Source organism: Dendrobates tinctorius, unplaced genomic scaffold (assembly GCF_039654945.1).
Source record: "Dendrobates tinctorius isolate UK_male_01 unplaced genomic scaffold, ASM3965494v1 ptg000068l, whole genome shotgun sequence".
Taxonomy (NCBI): Eukaryota; Metazoa; Chordata; class Amphibia; order Anura; family Dendrobatidae; genus Dendrobates; species Dendrobates tinctorius.
In genome coordinates this window covers 3,542,501-3,568,356 of record NW_027361736.1, presented here as the reverse complement: position 1 = coordinate 3,568,356, position 25,856 = coordinate 3,542,501, and the positions used below count along the sequence as shown (strand labels likewise).

The following is a 25,856-nucleotide window of genomic DNA, read 5'->3' as shown; positions in this document are numbered from 1 at the left end:
ATTGTCATGATGCATTCGTATATATGTATTGGAATTTGAACATCTTTCCTTTCTCTATATATGTGTCTTTGAATATTTATGTATTGCAACATATATATATATTGGAATTATAATATATATATTTTTCATTGTGTGTATGTATTATCTTGACAGTTATAATATAATAATTCTGATATGTGTATGTCTCCTGTACATTAGTTATAGTGTGCTTATTTACCTTTTAATTGTAGCATGTATTATATACTGCATCGTTGCAATCTTTTTGCTTTTTTCCTATAGGCAGTATTGTTGAGTACAGTTTGACTAGTGATGCACACATATGCATATACCTAGGTTTATTGAATATATGAAATTGAATGTATACTAATAATATTGTAGTCTTATAGATGTGGTATTGTATGTATATTGTAAGGTAGTGCCTATTGTACGTGTTGGGGGACACTCGCTTGGCAGCGGATTAACCAGGTCCGGCACGGGTTTTTCAACATAAATCAGTCCATGTGGTTTATTAGGCAGCATAAACCATAAATAGCAACAGGCTTATATCAAACAGCATAATGTTCATGACAGAGCTCCGCTCTGTTAAACCTGTGGTCACACAGGCTGTGCAATGTCTGGTACGCAGGTTCTCGCCTAAAACATAGTTAGCTCACCCTGTCCGTGTTACCTTCTTAGTTCCTTTCTCATTCAGGATGTCCATTCCTTCCTGGTGACTGCCACACAAACAGGCACTCACCAGGTCCGTTGCCTCAGCATGTGCAGTTCAGGAGGGCAGCAGACCCTCTAGCACGTCGGCCTTCCGGGACCTTCCACACGTGCTCCAATCAGATCCAGGCACTCCTTCTTGTGGCCTACTCTGGTAACCTTATATGGTCCGTAGCCACGCCCACAGGATCACATGGCTATGACCTTATCGCAGGTCCTATCTCAAACACCCAGTCATACACACATATATACAAGCTTACTATGGGCGTTTAGCCACACGCCACTGGGTGGGTTTGTAGGTGACTGGTCCCACCCATCTCACCAGCCACATAGAAGCTTCTCCCTGATACAGTGTAACAAAACCTCAGCAGTACCTCTGCTGATAAGCACATGTTCAAGCTCCCATCCCAGGGCCACCCACTCTGGGATACATAACGGTCATTTACCATCCTGGCATTCATCGTATATCCATTACCACAATGGATATACCTGTGTGCATGACCCATACAGCACCCCCTAGCTGTCACAGCGGTCACTGCACCACAATATGTATGTGTTTGCAGCTTCTTATATGTACTCGCCAGGTTGTGCATTTAACACTCTTTTTGTGCTCTAGGTTAATATTGTTAACATTCATTTCCAGTTTGCTGGCATTTAAGCACAGCTATTTCCCTCACTTATCATGCCCCCTGATGAAGGAGTAACCTGCGTTGGGGTGGGTCGCTGACTGCTGGAACCTGGTGCCCGCCATTTATTAGGTAACTCATGCTCTTTATTTTTGCTACCTTTCTTTTGGCGTCATATACCTGTTTAACCATGGTGAACGTTCACCTGTTTTCTGACAATGATTCATCCAGTTTCTGACCATTTGATTGATAGAGCTTGAATATGATCTTTCTGGTGGTGCACTTTTATTTGTCATACATTGCTATGCACTATATGCACTTTGCAATAATTTAGTCATTTTATCCATTTATGTATGATGCATTGGTTCTGACTGTGCAGCAACCCCTTCCTACCCATGCGGTTTGGGGTTTTCCGCACTCCATTGTCCACTTCCCCCCATTTTGTATCTGGATTTGTCTGAATAAAATTATTGATTTTACTCTGGACTTATAGTCGCCTTCTTTGGAGCTTTGTTCACTTTTTCAGTCTAATTTGTTGACCCAGAGGAAGGTAAAAACCCAATGGGGTAGACATTAATAGCTCCATATTAGTAGAAAAATTATTTCCTGACTCCATACAGAAATCCGATTACTTCCCTGGATCAATGCCCCATCACAAAATCTACTGCCTATAACCTGTATTCTTATACTTATCAAGAAAGGTATCCAGGTCCTTCTTGAAGTTTTTTATTCTTATATGCTCAAACAATGAGAAAAAAAAACGCATGTTATATAAAGTATATGTCCTTGTGGTCTGCTTGACTCCCAGGGCATTTTTTGCGTGGTTTGTGAGTACCGTATATAAGAATACATCATCTTGTGATTATATAAGCTTGATGTCATGATCCAGGCCGGGGTTTGTTTCTTGTTATTCTCTCCCCGGTGTGGTCATGCAGGGGTTAACCTCTGCCTTGTTCTGGCTTCTGTGTAGCTATTTCAGTCTGCTGTGGCCTGTAGACCAACGTCAGTGATAGTTCATGCTCCCAGGTTAAAGCAGCTGACCCCTTGATACCGTGTTTTGTCCTCTGCCCGTTTACTCTGTTCCCGTGACTTCCCTTTCCTGCCACCCCGTTTGTCTTAGTGTTCGCTCCCTGTGCTTCGACCTCTTGGTATGTGACCCGGCTTGGCTTCTGACCTGTTTAACTGTCTCACGTCTCGGTTATTTCTGCTCCCGTCTGGCTTTGACATCTGGCTTGTATTTGACCATGTGGCGATTGCGCTATACTGCACTGCAGCAGCATTACATTATCGATCCATAAATTTAAAGGGATTTTGCATTTTTTTCTCTGATCATGGATCCGCTTCGTAACTTGGCAGATCAGGTGTCCAGTTTGACACAGATGATGTGGGATTTATCAGTGGAACATCGGGCCCTAGCCACCTCCCATACTCAATTACAAAAAGAGTTGATGGAGACTGTTAAGACCGTGCAGGGAACCTCTCTTCACATGCTGTTAGTCAACCTAGTGATTCTGTAGATGTCGCTTTGCACTCTCCCGAACCCTCGGTTAAGCTTCCTGACACCTTTTCTGTCAAGAAAGATAAATTTTGTACGTTCAGGGAGAGATGTAAAATATTGTTTTCTCTTAGGGTCCCGTTACACATAGCGACGCTCCAGCAATCCAGACAATGATACGACCTGATAAGGATCGCTGGTGCATCGTTACATGGTTGCTAGTAAGCTGTCAAACAGACAGATCTATTCAACAACACAGCAACGATACGGCAATCTGTATAACGACCTCGGCGGTCATTGGGACCTTGTCACACAGAAGCTATTCTGATGACTCACGCCTGCATCCCTGAGTTCTGCATCGCCAACGAGGTCGCTAATCGGCGTCAAACTCAGCGATGCCTGCTGGCCAGCAGGACGCCAACAATCAAAAAATGGCCTAGGACATTCGAGCATGATCAGCGATATTCAGCTGGGGGGCAGTCGCCGCTATGTGTCACACGTAGCGAGATCGCTGGGGAAGTCGCTGTTGCGTCACAAAACCTGTGACGTTTCAGCGATCTCGCTAACAATCTCGTTATGTGAGACGGGGCCTTTAGACTTCGATCATTGGGGAATGAGACTCAGCAGGTGGGGATTATTATCTCCTTACTCAGGGAGGATCCCAATCTTGGACTTTCTCGTTGCCCCCTACTGCCCCTGAACGGATGTCGGTGGATAGGTTCTTTGAGGCCCTAGGACTTATCTATGATGAACTGGACCATGTCAGGGAGGCAGAGGACAATATCATGGGTCTGGTTCAGGGAAAGCGCTCAGCCAAGTGGTATTGCTCGGAGTTCAGGCGATGGTCCCCTGAAGTGTCCTGGAACGACTCAGCGCTCAGGTGTCAGGTCCAGAGAGGACTGTCAGATCATCTGAAGGTCGCTCTGGCTCTCCATTCACCACCTAGTTCCTTGGAGGAGGCTATGACTCAGGCCATCCGTATGGATCGTAGACTACAGGAAACGGGTGTCATGCAGCAAGAAGTACCTCTCCTTTCGAGTAATCCCGACGCCACACCTCATTCCGAGCCCATGGAAGTGGATAGGAGGAGAGACGACGACAGGAAGGGAGACTTTGCGTCTACTGCGGTTATCCAGGACACTGGAGAAAGGACTGTCCTTTCTGTCCTCCAATTCCCAAGGTGTCGGGAAATGCCTAAGTTTGGGTGACTGACAAGGAGGTTGCCCAGACTCTCGGGTACCTTTTTCCTCACTACTTAAATTACAATTGGAAGTGGAACTTTTTGTTTAAAACTGTTGTACTCCCACTTTAGTCAGGTTAGAGACTCCCACTTATATTGTGGCCATTGATAAAACTCCTCTTGCTAAGAATGTGGTTAAATTTGTCTCTGAGGAGTTTATCCTCAAGGTGGGGTCAAGAACATATTACATGTTTTGCTCTGGACAATCTGCCAGCGGGATTGGTGTTGGGGTTCCCCCGGTTACTAGTACATAACCCGATCATTGACTGGAAAGCTCGGAACATTGTTAACTGGGGTCCAAATTGTTCTAAGAAATGTCTTGCTTCTGTATCTGTGTCATCCGTCAGTCTGAAGGGTATTCCCCAGTGCCTGAAAGACTTTGAGGATGTGTTCTCCGAAAAGGAGGCTAAGGTTCTACCACCACACCGCCCATTCGATTGTGATGTTGATCTTGTTCCTGGTGCCAAATTGCCCAAGGCCCGTCTGTGCAATCTCTCCCGCTCTGAGCGGGCTGCTATGAAGGAGTATATCTCTGACAGCCTTCGTAAAGGGCACATGTTTGGCCATCTGTTTCCCCAGTGGCGGCGGGGTTCTTTTTTGTTAAGAAAAAGGATGGTGGTTTATGCCCATGCCTCAATTTTCGAGAATTAAATAAAATCACTGTAAGGAACACTTATCCACTCCCACTTATACCTGATTTGTACAATCAATTGTCGGGGGCCAGGTGGTTTTCTAAGTTGGAGCACTGAGGAGCATATATTCTCGTCCGTATGCGGGAGGGGGAATGAGTGGAAAACTGCATTTCTCACCTCTAAGGATTTTTTTGAGAATTTGGTTATGTCGTTTTCCCTGACTAATGCGCCAGCAGTATTCCAGAGTATCATTAATCATGTTTTCTCAGATTTTATTGGGCGTTTCATGGTAGTTTATCTGGATGATATCCTTATATATTCTTCTGATAAATAGAGTCACATGGGTCACCTCTGTGCGGTTCTCCTTAGGCTCAGGGAGAACTCACTCTTTGTTAAACTGGAGAAGTGTTCATTTTTTGCTCAAGAATTGTCCTTTCTAGGGTTCATTTTGTCTGCTGAGGGGTTTCGTATGGACCCTAGAAAGGTACAGGCTATTGTGGATTGGGTGCAACCCAGAGATCTCAAGGGTCTTCGGCGTTTTCTGGTTTTGCTAATTACTATAGAAAATTAATCATGGGGTTTTCTCAGGTGGTCAAACCCCTCACTGATTTATCTCGTAAGCGGGCTAATCTCAAAAACTGGTCAGCTCCAGCTTTGGCGGTATTTTCTTCTTTGAAAAACAGTTTCATGACCGCCCCGTGCTGATTCAAACTGATTTGTCTAAACTGTTTATCGTGGAGGTGGACGCCTCGGATGTGGAAGTGGGGGCGGTGTTGTCCCAGGGGCCCACAATATTAACTAATTTGAGACCCTGTGTCTTTTTGAAAACAATTTCCTCTGCTGAAAGGAATAATGATGTGGGTAACCGGAAGTTATTGGCTGTTAAGCTGACGTTTGAAGAAAGGAGGCATTTTTTGGAGGGGGCTGTCCATTGTGTCACTGTCATTATGGATCACAAGAACCTGTCTTAAATCGAGTCCGCCAAACGTTTAACCCCGAGACAGGCGAGCTGGTCACATTTTTTTTTCTCAATTTCAGTTTTCAATCACTTTCAGGCCAGGGTCCAAGAATGTGAAGACTGATACTTTATCTCGCAGCCTGGATCCAATATCACCTCCTGAACCTCCTTCCTCCATTCTTCAGCACGGAGTGGCGGTGGCTGTGGTTTCCTCGGCATTGGAGTGGGAGATTCGTGAGGCCCAATCTCTTGCTCCTCCGTCCGTACCTAATAATAAGTTCTTCGTGCCTGTCCAGTATCAGTTAAGGGTGCTTCGGGAGTTCCATGGCTTGGCAATGAGTGGGCATCCTGGAATCTCGACCATGCGTTAAGCCATTGCTAGGCTATTATGGTGGCCCTTGTTGGCTTCTGACGTCACTGGGTTTGTGTCCTCCTGCGAAACTTGTGCCCGCACAAAACCTCCCATAATTGGCCGGCCGGGGAATTGATGCCACTGCCAATTCCAGATAGACAGTGGACTCATCTGTCCATAGATTTTATCACCAATCTTCCCCCCACCAATGGCAAAACCGTGATCTGGGTAGTTGTTGATAGGTTCAGTAAACAGGTGAATTTTGGACCATTGGTGGGTCTTCTTAATGCTGACTCTATCAAAACTATTCATTGAGCACGTGGTCCGATTGCATGGTGTGTCTGTCAGTGTGGTGTCTGATAGAGGAGTGCAATTTGTGTCGAACTTCTGGAGGACTTTTTGTAAAAGGCTGGGTATCAGTCTTTTCGTCGGCCTATCATCCCGAGACCAAAGTTCAGACTGAAAGGACCAATCTGTCTTTGGAGCAGATATTGCGGTGTCTTGCCACGTCTAGACAGGATGACTGGTGCTCTTCGGTACCCATGGCAGAATTCACTTTCAATAATGGTGTCAAATCAATCCACTGGTACTTCCCCGTTCTATTGCAACTATGGGTTTCACCCTCACTTTGGTGAGTTTTCCTGGCTGGATTCGGGGTGTCCAGGGGCTGACTCGGCCTTTCAGCAGTTGGGAGAGGTCTGGAGGAAGGTGTCACGCTCGCGCCTTGGCTGAATGGCACGAGCCGGGGGTTTGTGGCCCCACTGTGCCACAAACCAGACTACCCAGGAAGGGGCGTGACTACGACAGCTGCCTCAGTCTTCACTGGAGCCTCTGATGGTGAGGTCAGGCTTGTGCGGCAGATAGCTGTCGGGTGCCACTCCAGGGTGGTGTCTGGCTGTGGCTGCTGATCCCACACGGGGACAAGTCACTTGGACAGGTGTGACTAACAGGCAGACTGAGACACAGGGCAAGAAGGTATGACAGATACAGGGCAAGCAGGCGTGGCTTGGAGACACTGGGCAAACAGGCACGGCTTGGAGACACTGGGCAGACAGGTACGGCTTGGAGACACAGGACAGGCGGGCACGGCTTGGAGACACAGGACAGGCGGGCACGGCTTGGAGACACAGGACAGGCGGGCACGGCTTGAGACACAGGACAGGCGGGCACGGCTTGAGACACAGGGCAAGCAGGAGTGGTATATGAGAGAACAGGTTTGGACCTGTTCACACAGGAGATGCAGGTATGGATATAGGCAGGAAGGAGTGGTATATGAGAGAACAGGTTTGGACCTGTTCACACAGGAGGTGCAGGTAGGCAGAGCCGCAGGAGTGCGGAGCAGGCAGAGCCGCAGGAGTGCGGAGCAGGCAGAGTGGCTAAGAAGCCGTGCAGAAAGAGCTGTGAGGGTGCAGATGCACAGATAAAGCTGCGAAGGTGCAGATGCACAGATAAAGCTGCGAAGGTGCAGATGCATAGATAAAGCTGCGAGGGTGCAGATGCACAGATAGAGCTGCGAGGGTGCAGATGCACAGATAGAGGGACACAAGGAAAGACACGGCAGAGAAGGAACCACAAACAAGGAGACTGACAGACAGAGGTAAGACTGAGTTCAGACAGAGACACCGGGACAAAGACACAAGGACCAGGATATTTTGCCTCCTGGCAAGCGGACAGAGAACAGACAAGGCACTGGGAACAAGACTCAAGGGCCAGGATATTCAGCCTCCTGGCAGGCAGACAAGGTACAAAGCAAGACTAGGAGTAAACCTCCAGAGAAGGAGATACACAGAACAGGGCCTGGCCTCCTCAGCAGCAAGATACTAACTGAGTATAGACATTGCACAGGCAATGTTTCAGTGGGAGTGGCGAAACTAAATAGTCAAGCGCTCCAGGTGATTGGTCAGGGACAGATTACCCAGGTGCACCCAGACTGCATAAGAACCAGAGAGTTCAGGCGCCGCCCCCCTATACACACAGTCAGGAAACATGGAGAGCAAGCAGGAAAACAAGAGGCATAGCACATGGAGCTCAGAGCTGGCAACAGACAGATTTCACAGCATGGCTTGAAGCAGAAAGTAAGTTGGTGTGCGGGGGATGGGAGGCCATGAAGTGATGCCAGCAGGGTTGTTACAGAAGGTTTAGAGAAACATTGGGGAGGCTCAGGTTAAGTACAAATTTTTTGCAGATAAACGATGTTCGGTGAAGCCGGCTTTCCAGGTGGGGGATGAGGTATGGTTATCCACCAAGAATATAAGGTTGAGGATTCCTTCTGCTAAGTTGGGTCCCAAGTTTATTGGTCCTTATGAAATTTTAGAGGTGGTTAATCCTGTAGCTTTTTGCCTGCGCCTGTCTTCGTCGTTGCAAATCCTCAATGTGTTCCATAAGGCGCTTCTGAAGCCGTCGGTGTCTTTCTCAGGTGAGTCTCCCTTGCACCCACCACCTATTGTGGTGGATGGCCAGACCGAGTACGAGGTGGAATGGGTTGTGGATTCTCGTATACTTTGCTGTTCTCTTCAGTATTTGGTCCATTGGAAGGGTTTACGGTCCTGAGGACTGGTCGTTGATGCTGGCGCATTGGTTCCATGCAGATCAGTTGGTCCGGGCCATTCATACTCGTTATCCAGGTAAACCTGGGGGTGTGGTGGCCCCCCATTGAGAGAGGGGTACTGTCATGATCCAGGCTAGGGTTTGTTTCTTGTTGTTCTCTCCCCAGTCTGGTCATGCGGGGGTTAACCTTTTCTGCCTTGTTTTGGCTTCTGTGTGGCTATTTCAGTCTGCTGTGGCCTGCAGACCAACGTCAATGATAGTTCATCTTCCCAGGCTAGAGCAGCTGACCCCTTTATACCAGGTTTTGCCCTCTGTCCTTTTACTCTGTTCCTGTGAATTCCCTTTCCTGCTACCCCATTTGTTTTTGTGTTCGCTCCCTGTGCTTGCACCCCTTGGTATGTGACCCGGCTTGTCTTCTTACCTGTTTGACTGTCTCAAGTCTCGGTTATCTCTGCTCCCATCTGGCTCTGACTTGCGGCTTGTATTTGACCACATGTATTGCTGTGACCTCTGGTACTTCTTTTCCTGACTGTTTCTGACTTGGCTCATTTGACTACTCTTTCGCCACCAGGTGGTGCCTGTGCTGCTGCTCAGTGGTGCTATGCTGTATATGAAACCTCTCTTCCCTCACCAGCAACCCCATGAGCTCTGCTGGACTATGGCATTACACTTAATATATCCATAGGAATATCAAGATCAAAATTGAGATTGTATATAAAGCAGGACTAGAGGACCACAAGTAACAGTGGAAAACCCTGCAACAGAGCTGTTCTGCTATGGAGACCTTTTTTGTCCTATGCAAAGGCGATGAATAGTAACCGCTATTCAGACTCTGACCATATGTTGGAGTGTCGAGAAAGAAATTCAACTGACCACATACTGTAGGAATTATGGACTTCCTTTTACTTGTTCTGTTGGTTCCCCATTACAACTGTAGTCTTTGGCTTATAATACTTAAAGGGAATCTGTCACCTCATTTTGGCCTATGAGATGCGGCCGGCCACCGCAGATGGGAGGCGCCGCGCCGAACCGGACCGCGACACCCATCGGACCGGACCGGACCCCCAGGTGAGTATAATCTAACTCGTTTTTTTTATCTTTCAGGTTACATTGGTGGGCTTATCTACAGCATTACAGAATGCTGTAGATAAGCCCCAGATGGCGGTGGCCGCATCGCATAGGCCAAAAATGAGGTGACAGATTCCCTTTAACATTGATATGGTTATATATAGGTAAAAAACCTACCTTCATTAGAGATGTCTGAATATAAAAAAAAACAAACCTGTAAAATGCACCATGGCTCCAAATAAAACTTTACACTTGACCATAAATGTATGGCTAATGGCTCCATACACATTGAAATCATCTGATCCCAACCACATTCGCTACTTGTTATCACTGCTCTCCTCCCTGAGAAGACAAACACTGGACTGAGGTGTATCGCGGGGAGAGGGGTTAGCTGATGCTATCATATGTGTGTGGCAGACATAGTCTACACAAACATGATTCAGCTTTCATTCTTTCCTTTCTTATGATCAGTTCACGGTCCAAATGTGTAGATGTCTACTGTCTCCATACAAATGGCAAAAATCAGCTTTTACAATTTACTATTTACAATTCATTACTACAGTAAATCACATGGTGTAACATAAAGGGCGCAGTCAGACAGCCGTATAACATGGATAACGATTGCATTGCAATGCTCGGACTGGCCGGCGGCTCTCCTGACACAAGTGTGACAGCTGCATTGAGAGCCGCCAGCCAGTCTGGGCATTGCATGTAATACAGCCATCTGACTGTGCCATAACAAGAAGTGCATTCCTAGTAAAACCACACCTTGCATATTCCTGTGGGTAAGGCGAAGAGTACCATGTCTGAATTTCATATTTTCCAAATTCAATGACTGCTGGATACCGGCCAGTCTGTTCACTCATAGCTTTGCATCCTATTTTCTATCCAAGGTGGAATAAGCATATATTAGAAAGGCATAAAAGATAAGCAAATAAATACATAAAAGTCCTCCAGCAAGGAATTAAGCTCCATAGTCAAAGGAAATAAAAATACAGCACAATAATCTTGACAGATATAACATTGTGATGTCTTCCCCTCCCTCCGACTGTAGTTTAAACTTTGTCTTGTGTCAGCTCTGAATTTTCTTGTTACTTTATTCATCCTCTTAACAGGACATCCACTGTCTCTTTGTCTACACTGACCTATACTGTCATCTGCCATTATGTTAGAACATTCATTTTTTAATAAATATGAAAAAAATACGAGTGTTGTCACTTAGAGGTTTACTTATTTTTTTTCTTACGCTGGCATTTACGTTAATTTTCTATAAAAAAAAAGTTTGTATAACAGTAAAAAAAATGCATTGTAATAGCTACAATACATGCATAGAGTATTATCCAATTATGAAGCCATTTAAAGGGAATCTGTCAGTAGGATCAACCCTCCTAAGGTGTCTATATTCGGCATGTAGGTCATAACTTGATATTTCCGATGTCTTATTCCAGAGAAATCAACATTATTCTTACATGTAAATAAGCTGTTCAGGACTATGAGCAGGATGCATAGCCATGGGTTTAGTGGGACCCCTGGTAAAGTCTGCCAGAGGACATTAGAATATATTGGTGGTCCTAGATTACGCTACACGGTACCCGGAGGCAGTGTCTTTAAGAAACCCCTCATCTGAGTGTATAGCTTAGGAGTAATTTCATACTTTCTCTCGAACGGGCCTCCCTACAATAGATATTAACGGATCAAGGGACGACGTTCATGTCAAAGGTCATGAGGGAATTGGGTAAAGCACAAATTTTACAGCGTCAGACCTCGGTATACCATCCACAGAGAGGGCATGTTAAAGGTGGTAGATTAGGATGGTCGAGACCGAGACTGTTTTATAACCTATTGTTCTGCAAAACGGAGGTTCCACCATGAAGTGGTGGTAAAAGTGTGAGTAGTCAGTTATGAAGTACACCAGCCAAGGAAAAGAAGCCTTTCCAGATATATCATGTTAATCTAATCAATCCCTAGCAGGATAGAGAACCTGTCAAAGCTCTCTACTTGTTGGCCAAGTTTGAAACCAGCATTGAAGATATCAAGGCTGTGGAAACTTTGTTTCCATGTATTACTAGGTCAATTTAAACCATAAATGAAGGGATTGTCCAGCTCCATGATGTAGTGAAAATAAACTATTCTTTTATTCACTTCAATTCATATGATACAGACGAGGTAAAATGCCAGCATAGTACAATGGTGATAAAAAAGCAGCAGGATGGCACTCACCATTCTTTGGACCTGTTGAAGTGCATTGCGCACGAAACGGCTGTTGTCCGTCTTCTTACATTCCTCCCGCGCCGACGCTTATGCTTTGTTAACATGAAATAAAGTGAATTATTCCAGAGAACGGTGAGTGCCATCCTGCTGCTTTTTTATCATGATTTTTCATGTTTTTCTTTTCATGGATAGAGCGCCCGTTCAATAAGGGTAACAGGTGCTACACTGATAGCGGTTAAAAATGGCCATGCGGGTATTTCTTTTTTAGGGACAGTGCCGGATATTTCTCCTTTCTATGGCTGAAAATTATAGTACAATGGTTGCTTGCGTTATCAACGCGTTTCTGGTGACTGCGCACCCTTAGTCATGAACAAACACATAAGTGTGACTAAGGGTGCGCAGTCACCAGAACCGCGTTGATAACGCAAGCAACCATTGTACTATGCTGGCATTTTACCTCGTCTGTATCATATGAATTGAAGTGAATAAAAGAATAGTTTATTTTCACTACATCATGGAGCTGGACAATCCCTTCATTTCTGCAGTTCAAGCGCTCTGACACGGCGGCTCCGTGCTCCGATGTTCAAGATGCCTTCTCTGGTGAGCTGGAATTTTTGATTTACCAATTTAAAGCATACAGCATTCCTGAAGTCCGCCAGGAGATAATCTTGAAGGAGGTGAAAATGATGCTAAATTTGCAGGAATTGAGAAATGCAAGAGTGGATGGTCCAGTCCCATAATGTTAGTGCCAAAACCAGATGGGGAATGGCTGTCCTACAATGACTACTGGAAGCACAATGAGCTCTCCCAGTTTTGACGCCTACTAGATGCCCCGGGTAGATGAGCTTATTGAACTGCTGGGGCAAGCTCGGTACAATACCACCCTTGAACTCACAAAAGGTTGTAATAATAATAATAATAATAATAATCTTCCTGGCAAATCCGCCTGTCAAAGGAGGCCAAGGAAAAGATAGCTTTCTCAACGCCAGATGGATGTTATCAGTATGTCGGAATGCCATTGATTGTGTCCTAGTCCCCCATAAAAAGTATGCAGCTACCTACTTGTATGACATTGTAATTTTTAGCTGGGATTTGGGAGTCATTTGAACGAAGTCCAGGCAGCAACTGATGCTCTAAAGCAGGCTGGCTTTACAATCAACCCAAAGAAATGTGCCTGTCACATCACCACCAGAACCTGCTCCTGCGATTTCTGCCGCCAGGCATCACCATATATACTATGCGGGCGGAGTTGGTGATTGAAGAGATATTTGAACCAGAAGCTCTGGATGGTGCAGGATCTGTCCAGCCACCATGGTTAGAGTGGCTGGGACCTGTAATGATGTCCTTCTTGCCATCGTGTGCCACCGAACAGCAGCTGACTTTGTGGTCCATGCCCAGGGAACCCTGTGTAAGTCCAGATCCCTGTATAAAACGAGTTAAAGGGTGAATGCCAGGGAAACCCCACGGCTTTGAGAAACTGAGTAGCTAATTCCAAGCCTGTTTGTGGTAGCCATTTTAGAGCTGTCAGGCAACCACTGACCGAGCCATCTGACAGTGCCATAGCAATGAAGTAAGCCAAGTATTTGGGCAGGGGTGAGATCAAACCCCAGGTTAACAAGGTAGAGCCAAAACAGAGTTGGCCATGCCTCCTCACAAAGAAACAGGTCAGAGCATTCTTGGGAACTGTGGGCTACTACAAGAGATTTGGGCCTAATTTTGCCATGAGAGCAGTTCCTCTTACTGACTTTATAAAAGATAAGAAGTAAGCTATGACTAAGTGGTCACCGGAAGATGAGAAGGCATTTCAGGAACCAAAAATAACCCTCTGTAGGCAGCCAGTGTTGGTAGCGTTGGACTTCGCAAAATAATTCATAGTTCAGACAGATGCATTAGAGGTTGGACAGTGAGCTGTCTTGTTGCAGGAAATTAATAGGGAAGACTACAGACATCCGGGGTGGCAACATCTCATTAGAACTCTTGAAAAGGGAATCCAAATGGATTTATAACCTTAAAAGTCGGACACCTCTGGGACTAAACGAGGATCTCCTGTTTACAGGGTTTTATAAACAAGTATGAAGTGACTTTAAGATACCTTTTTCTTTTCCCTGTTTTCAGACTCAATTAAGCCTCTATTCATGTGGCTTGAAATTTGAAGTGCAAAAGGCGCATATGGGGAATGATCTACAACGTTGGACCCCCGACTATACACTGGACAAGCCGGGAAAAAAAAATTTTTCCATGATGGATCGTTATTTGACTCATTGTAATTGGTTTGCTCCCCCTGGATGAAAATATCACTCTTCGAATTTTTGAATGTCTCTTGTTGAACCATTAAATGAACTATTGGTTATGCTTTCACAGTGATAAGTGTTTATAATTAACACTTTGGTTTACTGTTGATGTATAGTGTATCGATTATATCTTATTATCGACACTAGTGTTTACTACTAATTGCTATTTCAGGGATGGATTTGCAGATCATTCATATCTTGCACCATCTGATATGGAATTGGGTTCCTGATTGGTTTCCCACTCATGTCTTGAGGACGAAGCGCTCCCCCTTTACTTGTATCTCGACCATTGTGCAGTCCTTATTATACTTTCTTTTTGGCTGCCTAGACTATACTTGGTATTCTTACCCTAGGTACCTCCTAGGGTTTATTAGGGTAAATGGGGATGAGCCTGATCAGTAGTATATTGTCATACTTGATCCTGTCCAGCAAGAACTTCGGGTCTTATGTGACGTCTTGTCAATTTGGTTGTTGTCAGGACTTTTTGTATGACCTATATTATATTCATAGACTTTGGTTCGCGTCACACTATGGCAGGTTAAAATCAAAATTGATGGGTCCTTTTTTGGACCCGTATCACACTATGCTACTTGTATCCCTCTATTTAGTTAAAAATTCTCGCTGTGAACTAAGGAGTTGATGATCAGAATCACATTTTTCATTTTACAGTCTTTTTTGTTATAGTTTAGTATGTCATTCTATTACACATTGCCATGGCTCTGATGGTATGGATAAGCCACACAAGGGTCAACTGTTTTTATTGGGTCTGATCTAGCATTACATAGAGCTTGGTGCTAGAGAGTATTGAATACATCTCTGGCCGATTTCTCTTTATGCATAAATCCTCAGTACATTCAAGCCTGGCTTAGCAGGGTGGAGCCTGTGGAATATCAGTACAGTGCATTTGGATATGGATTTTTGAGAATATTCGGACATACATGATGATATGCCATTTTTATGGAAATCATCTTTGATATGACTTATATTGCTCCTTCCATAGATTTGCACTATGGTGGGTCCTATTTAAAACAGGTGGGCCTTTTAGGACTTGTATGGTATCATTTTCTATAAGTTTTTCTTCTGTTCATGTCTACATATAAGCGACTGGTAGTTTTCTTGACGGTGGGTGAATATTATGTATGTACCTAGACACTTGGGAGACTGTTATAAACTTGGAAATAAGTGACCATTATGACCAGGGTATTTTCCATCTGTCCTCTCTATACACATTGTTTTGGCGTATACGTTTGGTACCTTTTTCAGATAAATGATCTACTGTAAAGTGCATTGTATAAATATAATATTGCTATCCATGATATGAGATAATGAATTTTTTGTCTCTGTGTGTGCAACAATACAACCTCATGTTGCATTCGGATGTGCAGATATCTTGGTTATTCCAATAATAGGAGTAATGTCCTTCTCCTTATGACACATTTTAAACACATGAATGGAGGCATGACTGGAGCAATTACAGTCACAGCTCACAGCACTGACAGCCGTGGGTGTAAGAAGATGAGCCGAGACAGAGTCAGCGGTTTTCGGTGCACTTTGGGGCCGGAACTATCGGGACTGTCACCACTGTTGCCAGGAGAAGGTTCTTCTGGGAGGGGAGGACCTTTGCACTGGACAGCAGGAGGCGCAGGGGAGATAAAAGGGACTGAGCGCGGGAACAGAGGAAACTTGGCGGGAAAGCGACAGGAGAACAAGGAGAAGGTTGACTCCCTCCCCACTTCTCTGACTGCGTCATCTATCCCTCAGCATTCTGACTTTAAACTGGACTGTGTCACTACCGAGCTTTCTTCGGACCCTTCCTTGCTGGACGGTTCCTTCCCGCCCACAGTGACAGATAAGCTGACTTGCTCCATACTCAGACTACTCCAGAGGACCGCACACTGCCGCGGTCTGCGAGCGTGCCCACAGTTCATGTTCAGCGCCATTCCCGAGGAATCTACATAAAGGACTGTTTCAACGTTCCAGCGCACCCAAGTCAAGTGGGACCAGATACATTGGCACAGTCAGGATATGGTGTTTTTCATTCCTCCGTAACAGAGCCAGAGACATTGTCCATGACCTGCAATGCCATCGGGAGATATTCCAGCCTTTCCCCAACAAGAACTGCAAGCGATAAGTTACCTTTTTTTGTATACCTTTTTCTCAAGCATTGCGTTTGTATGCAATTTCCTGTTGTTGCCGTTACTGATCTTTCTCCCTGTGTGGAGTATTTCTTGTTTAATAACCTGTTCAGTAAATCCTGTTAACCCCTTCTCTGCCTCTGGCTCTTCACTGCATCCAACGAATCTCTTCCCTTTACATAAGCACATCCCGGCACTCACTGACAGCAGGCTGTGCAGTACATTAGCGCACAGTATAGCTGCGCTCTCAGTCCTGTGCCTGTATTCGCTCCGGCACACCTGCATGACTGATAGCCAGTAGCTCCCAAAAGGAATAAAGTTCATTTTCTCCTGGGTGTCACACTTTTAATACAGCAGCGGAGCACCTTCATAACATAATTAGCTTGCAGATTAACTCTATGCAAATCCATTCTCCCACCTCTAATTAGCACGTTTCTCAATCCATTCCTAAAAAATGTTTGCATTGAGGCAGAGCTCTTTATCCTGCAGAACACAAATGCCATTACAGAATGTACTTAGACTAAAACATTTCATCATTTGGCTTGGAAAGTAAATGTGAGGACTCAGTTTTCCAGCGCATCAAACGGAATTTGGTGGCTTGCCTTTTTTTCCATAGCATATTCGGTCACCATCTCTTCCCAGCTATCCAAATGATGTAAAAGAAAGCCATGTTCTTCCACAGCTCAATAGTCCGGTGTGAATATTTGTGCAATGGATAGGAGTCATCATGAGCATGTCAACTAGTCAGCGGCTACGTTGCTCCATATACAGGAAGCACTGGATTTCACAGTAGGAAATTAGTCAGTTGTTTACTCTTCCAAGCTAAGTCCACAGTGGTTTATAAAAGGGTCCAGCTATGTAAAATAATGCCACAGGCTCATGAAACGTGACAACTACAATGTTTACAGCTCATTTTTGTTACTCTTGCACAAATGGATTAATATTCTATTATATGGTCATTTGTTCATTTTGGATAGAAATTCCCTTCACCTGCCTTACAAAATGAGGAAAAAAAACAGAAAGAACTGAAAGGGTCTCCAGAGAAGCAAAGTCATTAATCAGAATTACTCACCTCAAAAGACAGCTCACGAGCCTGTCTGAATAGATCAACATCTTCCTGGGTTACAAAGTCTGGCCTTTTGGGAACACAAATCATATCCCATATTTCTTGTTTGATAGTCATCTTTGGGTCATTATCTGACATACAAAAGGAGAAAGATCACTGAAAAATTATGGAAATAAAATTACTGCAATTAATGCAGAAAACTATTGTAAAAAAAAAATCAGATGTAGACATGTAACACATACTATTAGTGGAATGGTGCCTGCACGCAGAACAAGGTACAAAAGAATTCACAATCTGGAGGCCTTCCATTTTGGTCTCTATATATAAAAAAAAGGAAACAAACTAATCTGCTATTACCAAGCCACACTTGCAGCCTACAGAGCCACAGACTAACCAGCAGCTTTCTAGTTACTTCAACATAATCAAAATTCTGAGGATGACCTGCTTGGCCAGTGCCCACAAAGTATGCTCAGTCTGGAAAGTGTAAACTTAACAAAATGTAAAGAGGATGTCCACCCAACCCTCAGAAAACCCCTTCTTAATTACTATATTCCACTGGGTAAACTAAAAACCACCTATAGTCTAGCCACACTGTCGATAGGCCTCAAATGAAGGCGCTACATCACGTGAGCCCTGCAGCCAAACAGTGGCCGCTAATGGTCCACCTCACTCTCACTTCCTACGCATGGAACAAGACATCTGGAGGAATTTAGAAAGCAGCAGCTCTTGCCAGAGAAGCGAACAAGCTGTTTTTATTTTACATGGAGGAATATAGCAATTGTGAAGGTGTTCTCCGAGTAGTGGACAACCGCTTTAAAAATATCACAAAGGGTTTTCCCAGCACATTAATACGTTGTACAGTTAGAAGATATACTATATTGGTGCAAATCCAAAAGCAAGGAGCACCACAATATCCTTAAAAAAGGGGATGCATCACTCTTCAAAACACCAACAATCAGACATATATATAACCTTCCTCCATGTCATATATGTATATAGAGGGAAAGTACTTGTATGTATAGAAATAATATCCTGAAATGCAGTGAATAAGTAGGCATTACACTTAGGTCTCATACTCATCTGTGAATAAATCGGACGAGTGAATTCCAATAAAAAATCTGATTGCACTCTAGCTAATGTTATTCATTGATATACTGCTCATCTGCAATGTTTTTCTCAGTGGCATCTGGATGAGAAAAATATTGCGAGTGGCTGTGTACATCGGACGAGACTCAGCAATGTAAGTCAATGCATGCAAGAAAAAATGTATTTTTACAGATACATTACCATTCTGTAGCATAGAACACTGTAAATGGTCCTGTAAATGACTGTAGAATAATAATTGCAGAAGAAAAAAAAACACATTGCATACGCATGTCGTACAGATGTTGTGTGAGAAAAATTCAATTGTACTCGCATGACACGCCCCCTACTTTTCTGGATCAACATCGGAGCGATGGAAGGAGGAGCAGAGGTACTTGCTGACTACTGGCTGATAAAAGAACCAGCCATCAAAATGACTACACCGCATTCTAAATAATTATGCAACTGCTATTTTTCTTTGATTTTCCTAAATGGTCGATGCAACAAAGTCAGCATGATGTTCAAATCAACCGTCAGAGTATAAATCAAATGTTAGTGGATAATTCTCCCAAAAATAATAGTCGTTTTTTCAAAACTAAAAAAAAGTCAATTGCAACGTTCTAAATTATTATACACAACAGAGTTTCTGTTACGCTGTTGGAGACGGGAGCAAGAGTGGACCCACTGGACCGTGACGTCGAACCCTCCCCGAGCAAGCGCACCAGGTGGACCGACCCCTATACAGGGACCGTTTGGGAGCAGGCTCAAGGAGTTCTAACATCACGGCAGCCAGGACCAGGGGTCGGCTCGAGAAAAGGAGCAGCAGAGGAGAACCTAGCGAGACGTCCGGAAGAACCAGGGTCCAGGGACTGGCGAGAGTGAAGCTGGCAGAGGAAGGAGGACAACGGGACCAGGTGGAGGCAGGGTACAGTGGACTGAAAAAAGGAAAACAGAGAAGGTTAGCGGGGAACCAGAGGAGAAGGACACGGGAGCCGGGAGAGAGAGCTGGAGCAGGGGCTAACAGCAGCGAGTAGGGCCTAGACACAGTAAGTAGTAACTCGATAGTCAGGCGCCTCCCAAAGGGAGGGCGGCCAGAAATAACTGATGGTAGCCTCTGATAGGCCAGGTGGAGAGTCCGGGTCAGGTCAGGCTGGGAGGCGTCCATACTGCATGGACGTGTGGTCTGGCCGCCCGGTGGAAAGGAGGAAGATGGTAGGTGCGTGCTGGAGCCGAGAGACAGAAGGGACCCAGGCCGGAAGCAGAAGCGGCGGCGGGACCAGCGGTGAGTATGGAGGCGGCAGGGGCAGCGGAGCCAGGAGCGACGGTGCTGACAGTACCCCCTCTCTTACACCCCCCTCTACTGTGTCTGGATAGAAACCTCCTGAGGATGCGTGGAGCATTGATGTTCTCTTGCGGCTCCCAGGATCTCTCCTCGGGACCGAAACCCTTCCAATCGATGAGAAAAAATGTTTTACCCCTTACCCTTTTTGAGGCCAAAATGTCTCTCACCTCAAAAACATCATCAGAGCTGACAGGTGGGGAGGAAGAGTTTGGAGCAGGGTGGAAATGATTCAGGACAACTGGCTTAAGGAGAGAGACGTGGAAGGTGTTGGGAACCCGGAGCGAGGCAGGCAACTCCAACCGGTAGGATACGTTGTTGATGCGTTTGAGAATCTTAAAAGGCCCAATGTAGCGAGGTCCTAACTTGTAGGAAGGAAGCTTCAGCCTAATATACTTGGCCGAGAGCCAAACTTGTTGACCCGGGAGATAATTCGGAGAGTCCAAGCGTCTCTTGTCAGCGTGTCTCTTCATGCGCTCCCCGGACTTCTTGAGAGCCTCTTTAGTCTCGGACCAAACTTTGGAGTACTCTATGGCCAGGGAATCTGCTGCAGGCACACCGGAGGTAGTGGATATCGGAAGCGGAATACCTGGATGCATCCCAAACACTACAAAAAATGGAGACTTGGCTGAGGACTTGCGGGAATGATTATTGTAAGAGAATTCCGCCCAGGGGAGGAGATGGACCCAGTTATCTTGGTGAGCATTAGAAAACAGGCACAAATATGATGCTAGCACCTGATTGACGCGTTCCACTTGCCCGTTGGACTGAGGATGGTATGCGGAAGAAAAGTCCAATCTGACGTCCAGTAGTTTACATAAGGCTCTCCAAAACCGAGAGGTGAATTGCACACCACGATCAGAGACAATATGCTGTGAGAAGCCGTGAAGGCGGAAGACATGCTGGATAAAGATCTTTGCCAACTCTGGAGCAGAGGGCAGTGCTGGAAGAGGAATAAAGTGGGCCATCTTAGAGAAGCGATCGACTGCGACCAGGATAGTCGTACATCCGGACGAGTTTGGCAGATCGGTGACGAAATCCAAAGCTACATGTTCCAATGGAACCGAGGGGATTGGCAGAGGAAGCAGAAGACCGGAGGGTGGCCGTCTTGGAACCTTGACCTTGGCACAAGAGGGACACGACGCCGTGAAGTCAATTACATCTTGGCGAAGTGAAGGCCACCAATAAAAACGAGCAATGAGACCCAGTGTCTTCTTGACTCCGACATGCCCAGAGAGTTTAGAGGAATGTCCCCAATGCAGCACCTCCTTTCTGTCTGCCTCAGAAACGTAGGTCTTGCCTGGGGGAGGAGTGATCAGTCTGACAGGAGCCACCATGATGATCTTGGCCGGATCGATGATGTGAGTCGGTTCCTCCGCCAAATCAAGAGACTGCAGCGAGCGGGATAATGCATCAGCCTTGACGTTTTTAGGTCCGGGACGAAAACGCAGCTCAAACTCGAACCGGCCAAAAAAGAGAGACCATCTGGCTTGCCGGGGGTTCAGTCTGTGGGCTGACTGGAGGTACGCCAGATTTTTGTGATCGGTAAAGATGGTAAACGGGTGGACCGATCCCTCAAGAAGATAGCGCCACTCCTCCAGTGCCAATTTTATGGCTAACAACTCGCAGTCCCCGATGGAGTAATTACACTCAGCAGGAGAGAAGGCCTTTGAGAAGAACCCACAGGTAACCAGCATTCCAGACGGGGATCTCTGAGAGAGAACTGCACCTGCTCCCGTGGATGAGGCATCTACCTCCAAAACGAATGGCTTGTTAGCCTCGGGTCGGTGGAGCACAGGTGCTGTCGCAAAGGCTTGTTTCAAACTGGAAAAGGCCTCTTCAGCCTCTGGAGGCCAGAGCGAGGAGTTGGTACTCTTGTGAGTAAGACTGGAAATGGGTTTGATGAGAGATGAAAAATGTGGCACAAATTGACGATAGTAATTGGCGAAGCCGAGGAACCGTTGGATCGCCTTGACCCCCACCGGACGAGGCCATTGAAGAATTGCCGACGATTTTTCAGGATCCATTTCCGGCCCAGAATCTGAAACAATGTAGCCCAAGAAGGGCAACGAAGACTGCTCGAAGAGACACTTCTCAAGTTTCGCGTAGAGCTGATTCTCCCGTAGGCGCTGCAGTACCAGACGAACACACCTTCTGTGGGACACCAGATCCGAAGAAAAAATAAGGATGTCGTCTAGATACACGACCACGCAGGAGTACAGCAGCTCTCGGAAGATGTCATTAACGAATTCCTACGTGGGAGCATTACAGAGGCCGAAGGGCATAACAAGATATTCATAATGCACGTCCCGGGTGTTAAAGGCCATTTTCCATTCATCGCCAGAGCGAATGCGGACGAGATTATAGCTCCGCGTAGGTCCAACTTCGTGAAGATACGGGCTCCCCGTAAGCGGTCGCAGAGTTCAGGAATGAGAGGCAAGGGATACTTATTCTTTATCGTAATGTTGTTTAATCCCCGAAAATCAATGCAAGGTCGGAGTGAACCGTCCTTTTTTTCACAAAGAAGAACCTGGCACCGGCAAGAGACGAAGACTTCCGTATGAACCCTCTGGCTAAGTTATCACAGATGTAGTCGGACATGGCCGTAGTCTCAGCTGGAGACAGGGGATAAATTTGCCCCCTGGGCGGAGTGGTCCCGGGTCGTAGATCAATAGGACAATCATAGGGGTATTGCGGGGGAAGCGTCTCTGCCTCCTTCTTATCGAACACGTCAGAAAATGACCAGTAGGCGGCAGGTAAGCCCGCAGGCCCCGAGGAGACTGGGAGAGGAGTGACAGGAAGAACGGAACCTAGGCACCTCTCTTGGCAAGGATGACCCCAGCGGAGGACCTCACCGGAGCGCCAATCCAAAATGGGTTCATGTGTCCTAAGTCAGGGGAGACCAAGTAGCAGGGCGTGAGACAGGTTGGGTAGGACATAGAAGGCGATCAGCTCCTGGTGCAAGGCCCCGACTTGCAGACGTACCTCCTCCGTAACCAGGGACACGGATACTTGTAAAGGTCTTCCATCAACAGAGGTGATAACACGAGGCGTCTTCAGAGTAATCACAGGAATCTGGTACTTCTTCACCTCCTTCAACCGGATGAAGTTCCCCGCTGCGCCCGAGTCCACATAGGCCACCTCCAAACCACGACCAAAAACCAGCTGTACAGAAATAGTAAGAGGATGAGAGGAGTGAGACACACCTAGGACGGCCTCTCTTACCTGGCCTATGTGGAGGAGTTTCCCGGCCTCTCAGGACAAGAACGCAGGAAGTGAGACGCGCTGCCACAATAAAGGCACAAGCACTCCGTCACCCTCTCCCTCCGGCGCTGTTCTGCCAACTTGACCCGACCTACTTACATCGGCTCAGGCGCCGGACTGGAGGACGACCCAAGAGGACGTGGACTGGATGGCCTGTGAAGAGAAGAAGAAGGTCTAAGCGGTCTCCTCTCCCTAGCGGCCTCGCGGGTGCGTTCCTGGAACCGGAGGTCAATCCGTGTGGCCAAAGAAATGAGATCCTCCAAGGTAGCCGGGGTATCCCGTCCCGCCAGTTCATCCTTAATTTTGCCCTAGAGACCACGCCAGAAGGCCCCAACCAAAGCCTCATTATTCTACCCCAACTCAGAGGCCAAGGTACGGATCTGAATGGCGTATTGTCCGACCATAAGAGATCCCTGAGTGAGGCAGAAAAGGGACTCAGTTGTAGACGCCAGCCGGCCAGGCTCATCAAAAACTTTACGAAACGTGTCCGTGAAGGTCTGAACACTAGAGACTATGGGATCGTCCCGTTCCCACAAGGGATTCACCTACGAGAGGGCCTCTCCTTCTAAATGGGACATAATGAAGGCTACTTTTGCCCGGTCAGTGGGATACTGCTGAGGTGGGAGTTCAAAGTGCAACGTGCACTGATTCTATAAACCCCTGCACAACTTTGGGTCGCCGCCATACCGTGGTGGTTTCCCAAGCCTAGGGGGCGGGACAGGTCCAGGATCTGGGCTGCGAGCAGCCGATCATCGACCGACGCCATGTAGGAGAGAATATGGGCCTGGGTATCTCGTTGCTGGCCCAGCTCCTGCTGAAGACAGGCCAATTGGGAGGCGCTGCTGGGATCTGCGGCCTGCAAGGCTGACAGGTGGGAGTCCATGGTCTTCATAAAAGACATTATACGGGTTTGGTTCTCCCGTAGGAACACTAAATCTTTTTGGGCGGCGGCCCCCGGCAGGGTCCATGGCCTGACTATTCTGTTACGCTGTTGGAGACGGGAGCAAGAGTGGACCCACTGGACTGTGATGTCGAACCCTCCCCGAGCGAGCACACCAGGTGGACCGACCCCTACACAGGGACCGTTTGGAAGCAGGCTCAAGGAGTTCTAACGTCACGGCAGTCAGGTCCAGGGGTCGGCTCGAGAAGAGGAGCAGCAGAGGAGAACCTATCGAGACGTCCGGAAGAACCAGGGTCCAGGGACTGGCGAGAGTGAAGCTGGCAGAGGAAGGAGGACAACGGGACCAGACGGAGGCAGGGTACAGCGGACTGAAAAAAGGAAAACACAGAGAAGGTTAGCGGGGAACCAGAGAAGCAGGACACGGGAGCCGGGAGAGAGAGCTGGAGCAGGGGCTAACAGCAGCGAGCAGAGCCTAGACACAGTGAGTAGTAACTCGATAGTCAGGCGCTTCCCAAAGGGAGGGCGGCCTGAAATACCTAATGGTAGCCTCTGATAGGCCAGGCGGAGAGTCCAGGTTAGGTCAGGCTGGGAGGCGTCCATACTGCACGCGTGGTCTGGCACCCCGGCGCGTGCGCAGAGGCACAGTGCGCGTGGCCGAGGGCAGAGGAGGAGCATGCCGGGTAGCCGCCCGGTGGAAAGGAGGAAGACGGGAGGCGCGTGCTGGAGCCGAGAGACAGGAGGGACCCGGGCCAGAAGCAGTGGCGGGACCAGCGGTGAGTATGGAGCAGGAGCGACGGTGCTGACAGTTTCCAAGCATTTTATTGGTTGTAAAGAGCTAAAAATGGTCATTTGTTGAATTAGCAGCATTAAGAGATCACATTTACTGAATTCAAAAGCTTTTTCAATCAAGTAACAGGCCAAGACCTCTTCTTTGCGACCACCTTCACAATTCTTGCATACACTGAACTTGTGAGTTTTTGGATAGTTTCTGATTGAAATTCTATGCAGGATGTCAGAATACTCTCCCAGAGCTAGATGTGAACTGCCTCCTCCTGCCTCCTCATAGATCTTTTACTTGAGGATACCACAAAAGGTCTCAATAGGGTTTAGGTCAGGGGAGGATGTTGGCCACATTTATGAAACTAGCAGTCAATAACTAAGAATTATTCTTTGCAGCATGAGATGTTGCATTGTCAAGCATGAATATGATTTTTATACGGATGGTAGCATCATTCTTTTTCTACCAAGAAAGTGGTCAGTCTATATATTTTGCCGAGGTCAATTTCACACCGTTAGGGACTTTAAAAGGCGTCTATCTGCTCTCTCCCCATGATTCAGGCCCAAAACATAACTCTGTCACCTTCTTGCTGATGTTCCAATGATCCACTAATCCATGCAACCCATCCAGGGTTGCATGCCAATTATCAATAAACAATACTGTTTTAAAATTAGTCTTCGTGCATATCTAGACCCACTGCAACTGCATCTGATTGTGAACATTGTTTAGGAGTAGACAGATATTAGTTGGTTTATGCACAATTGCAAGCCTCTCAAGATCCTACAACTTGAGGTCTGCTGGACTCCAGAGGTACAAGCAGCTTCAAATACTTGTTTGCTGTTTTGTAATAGTATGCTATCAACTGCTCCCTTAACCCGATGAATTTGTCGACCAGAAACCTTCCTCATTATGCCTTTATCTGCACTGAACACTGTATGAGCCACAAATCTCTTCACAGTACGATGATCATTCTTAAGTTTTGTGAGATATCTAACATTTTCATGCCATGTCCAAGGCAGTGCACTATTTGACACTTTTCAGCAGAAGAGAGGAAGGTCCATTTTTCTTTCACATATCACTTGAAACCTGTTGCCTGAACATGTGGAGCGCTCGTCTTAAGTAGTTTTCCTTTAATTGAGCTCCCCTAGCAAACTAATTATCACAT

The 25,856-nt window shown here is 46.5% G+C and overlaps 1 protein-coding gene across 3 annotated transcripts in view; it reads right to left on the bottom strand.

Annotated features, from left to right (window-relative positions):
• KAT6B (lysine acetyltransferase 6B) overlaps positions 1-25,856 on the bottom strand; it is a 695,781-nt gene that overhangs the window by 318,726 nt on the left and 351,199 nt on the right. For all 3 annotated transcript variants that reach the window (XM_073581049.1, XM_073581050.1, XM_073581048.1), the window contains 2 exons: positions 17,333-17,457; positions 10,392-10,507 (listed from right to left, as the gene is read on the bottom strand). In XM_073581049.1, the coding sequence (XP_073437150.1) occupies positions 10,392-10,507; positions 17,333-17,457 (241 nt within the window). The remainder of the gene's footprint in view (positions 1-10,391; positions 10,508-17,332; positions 17,458-25,856) is intronic.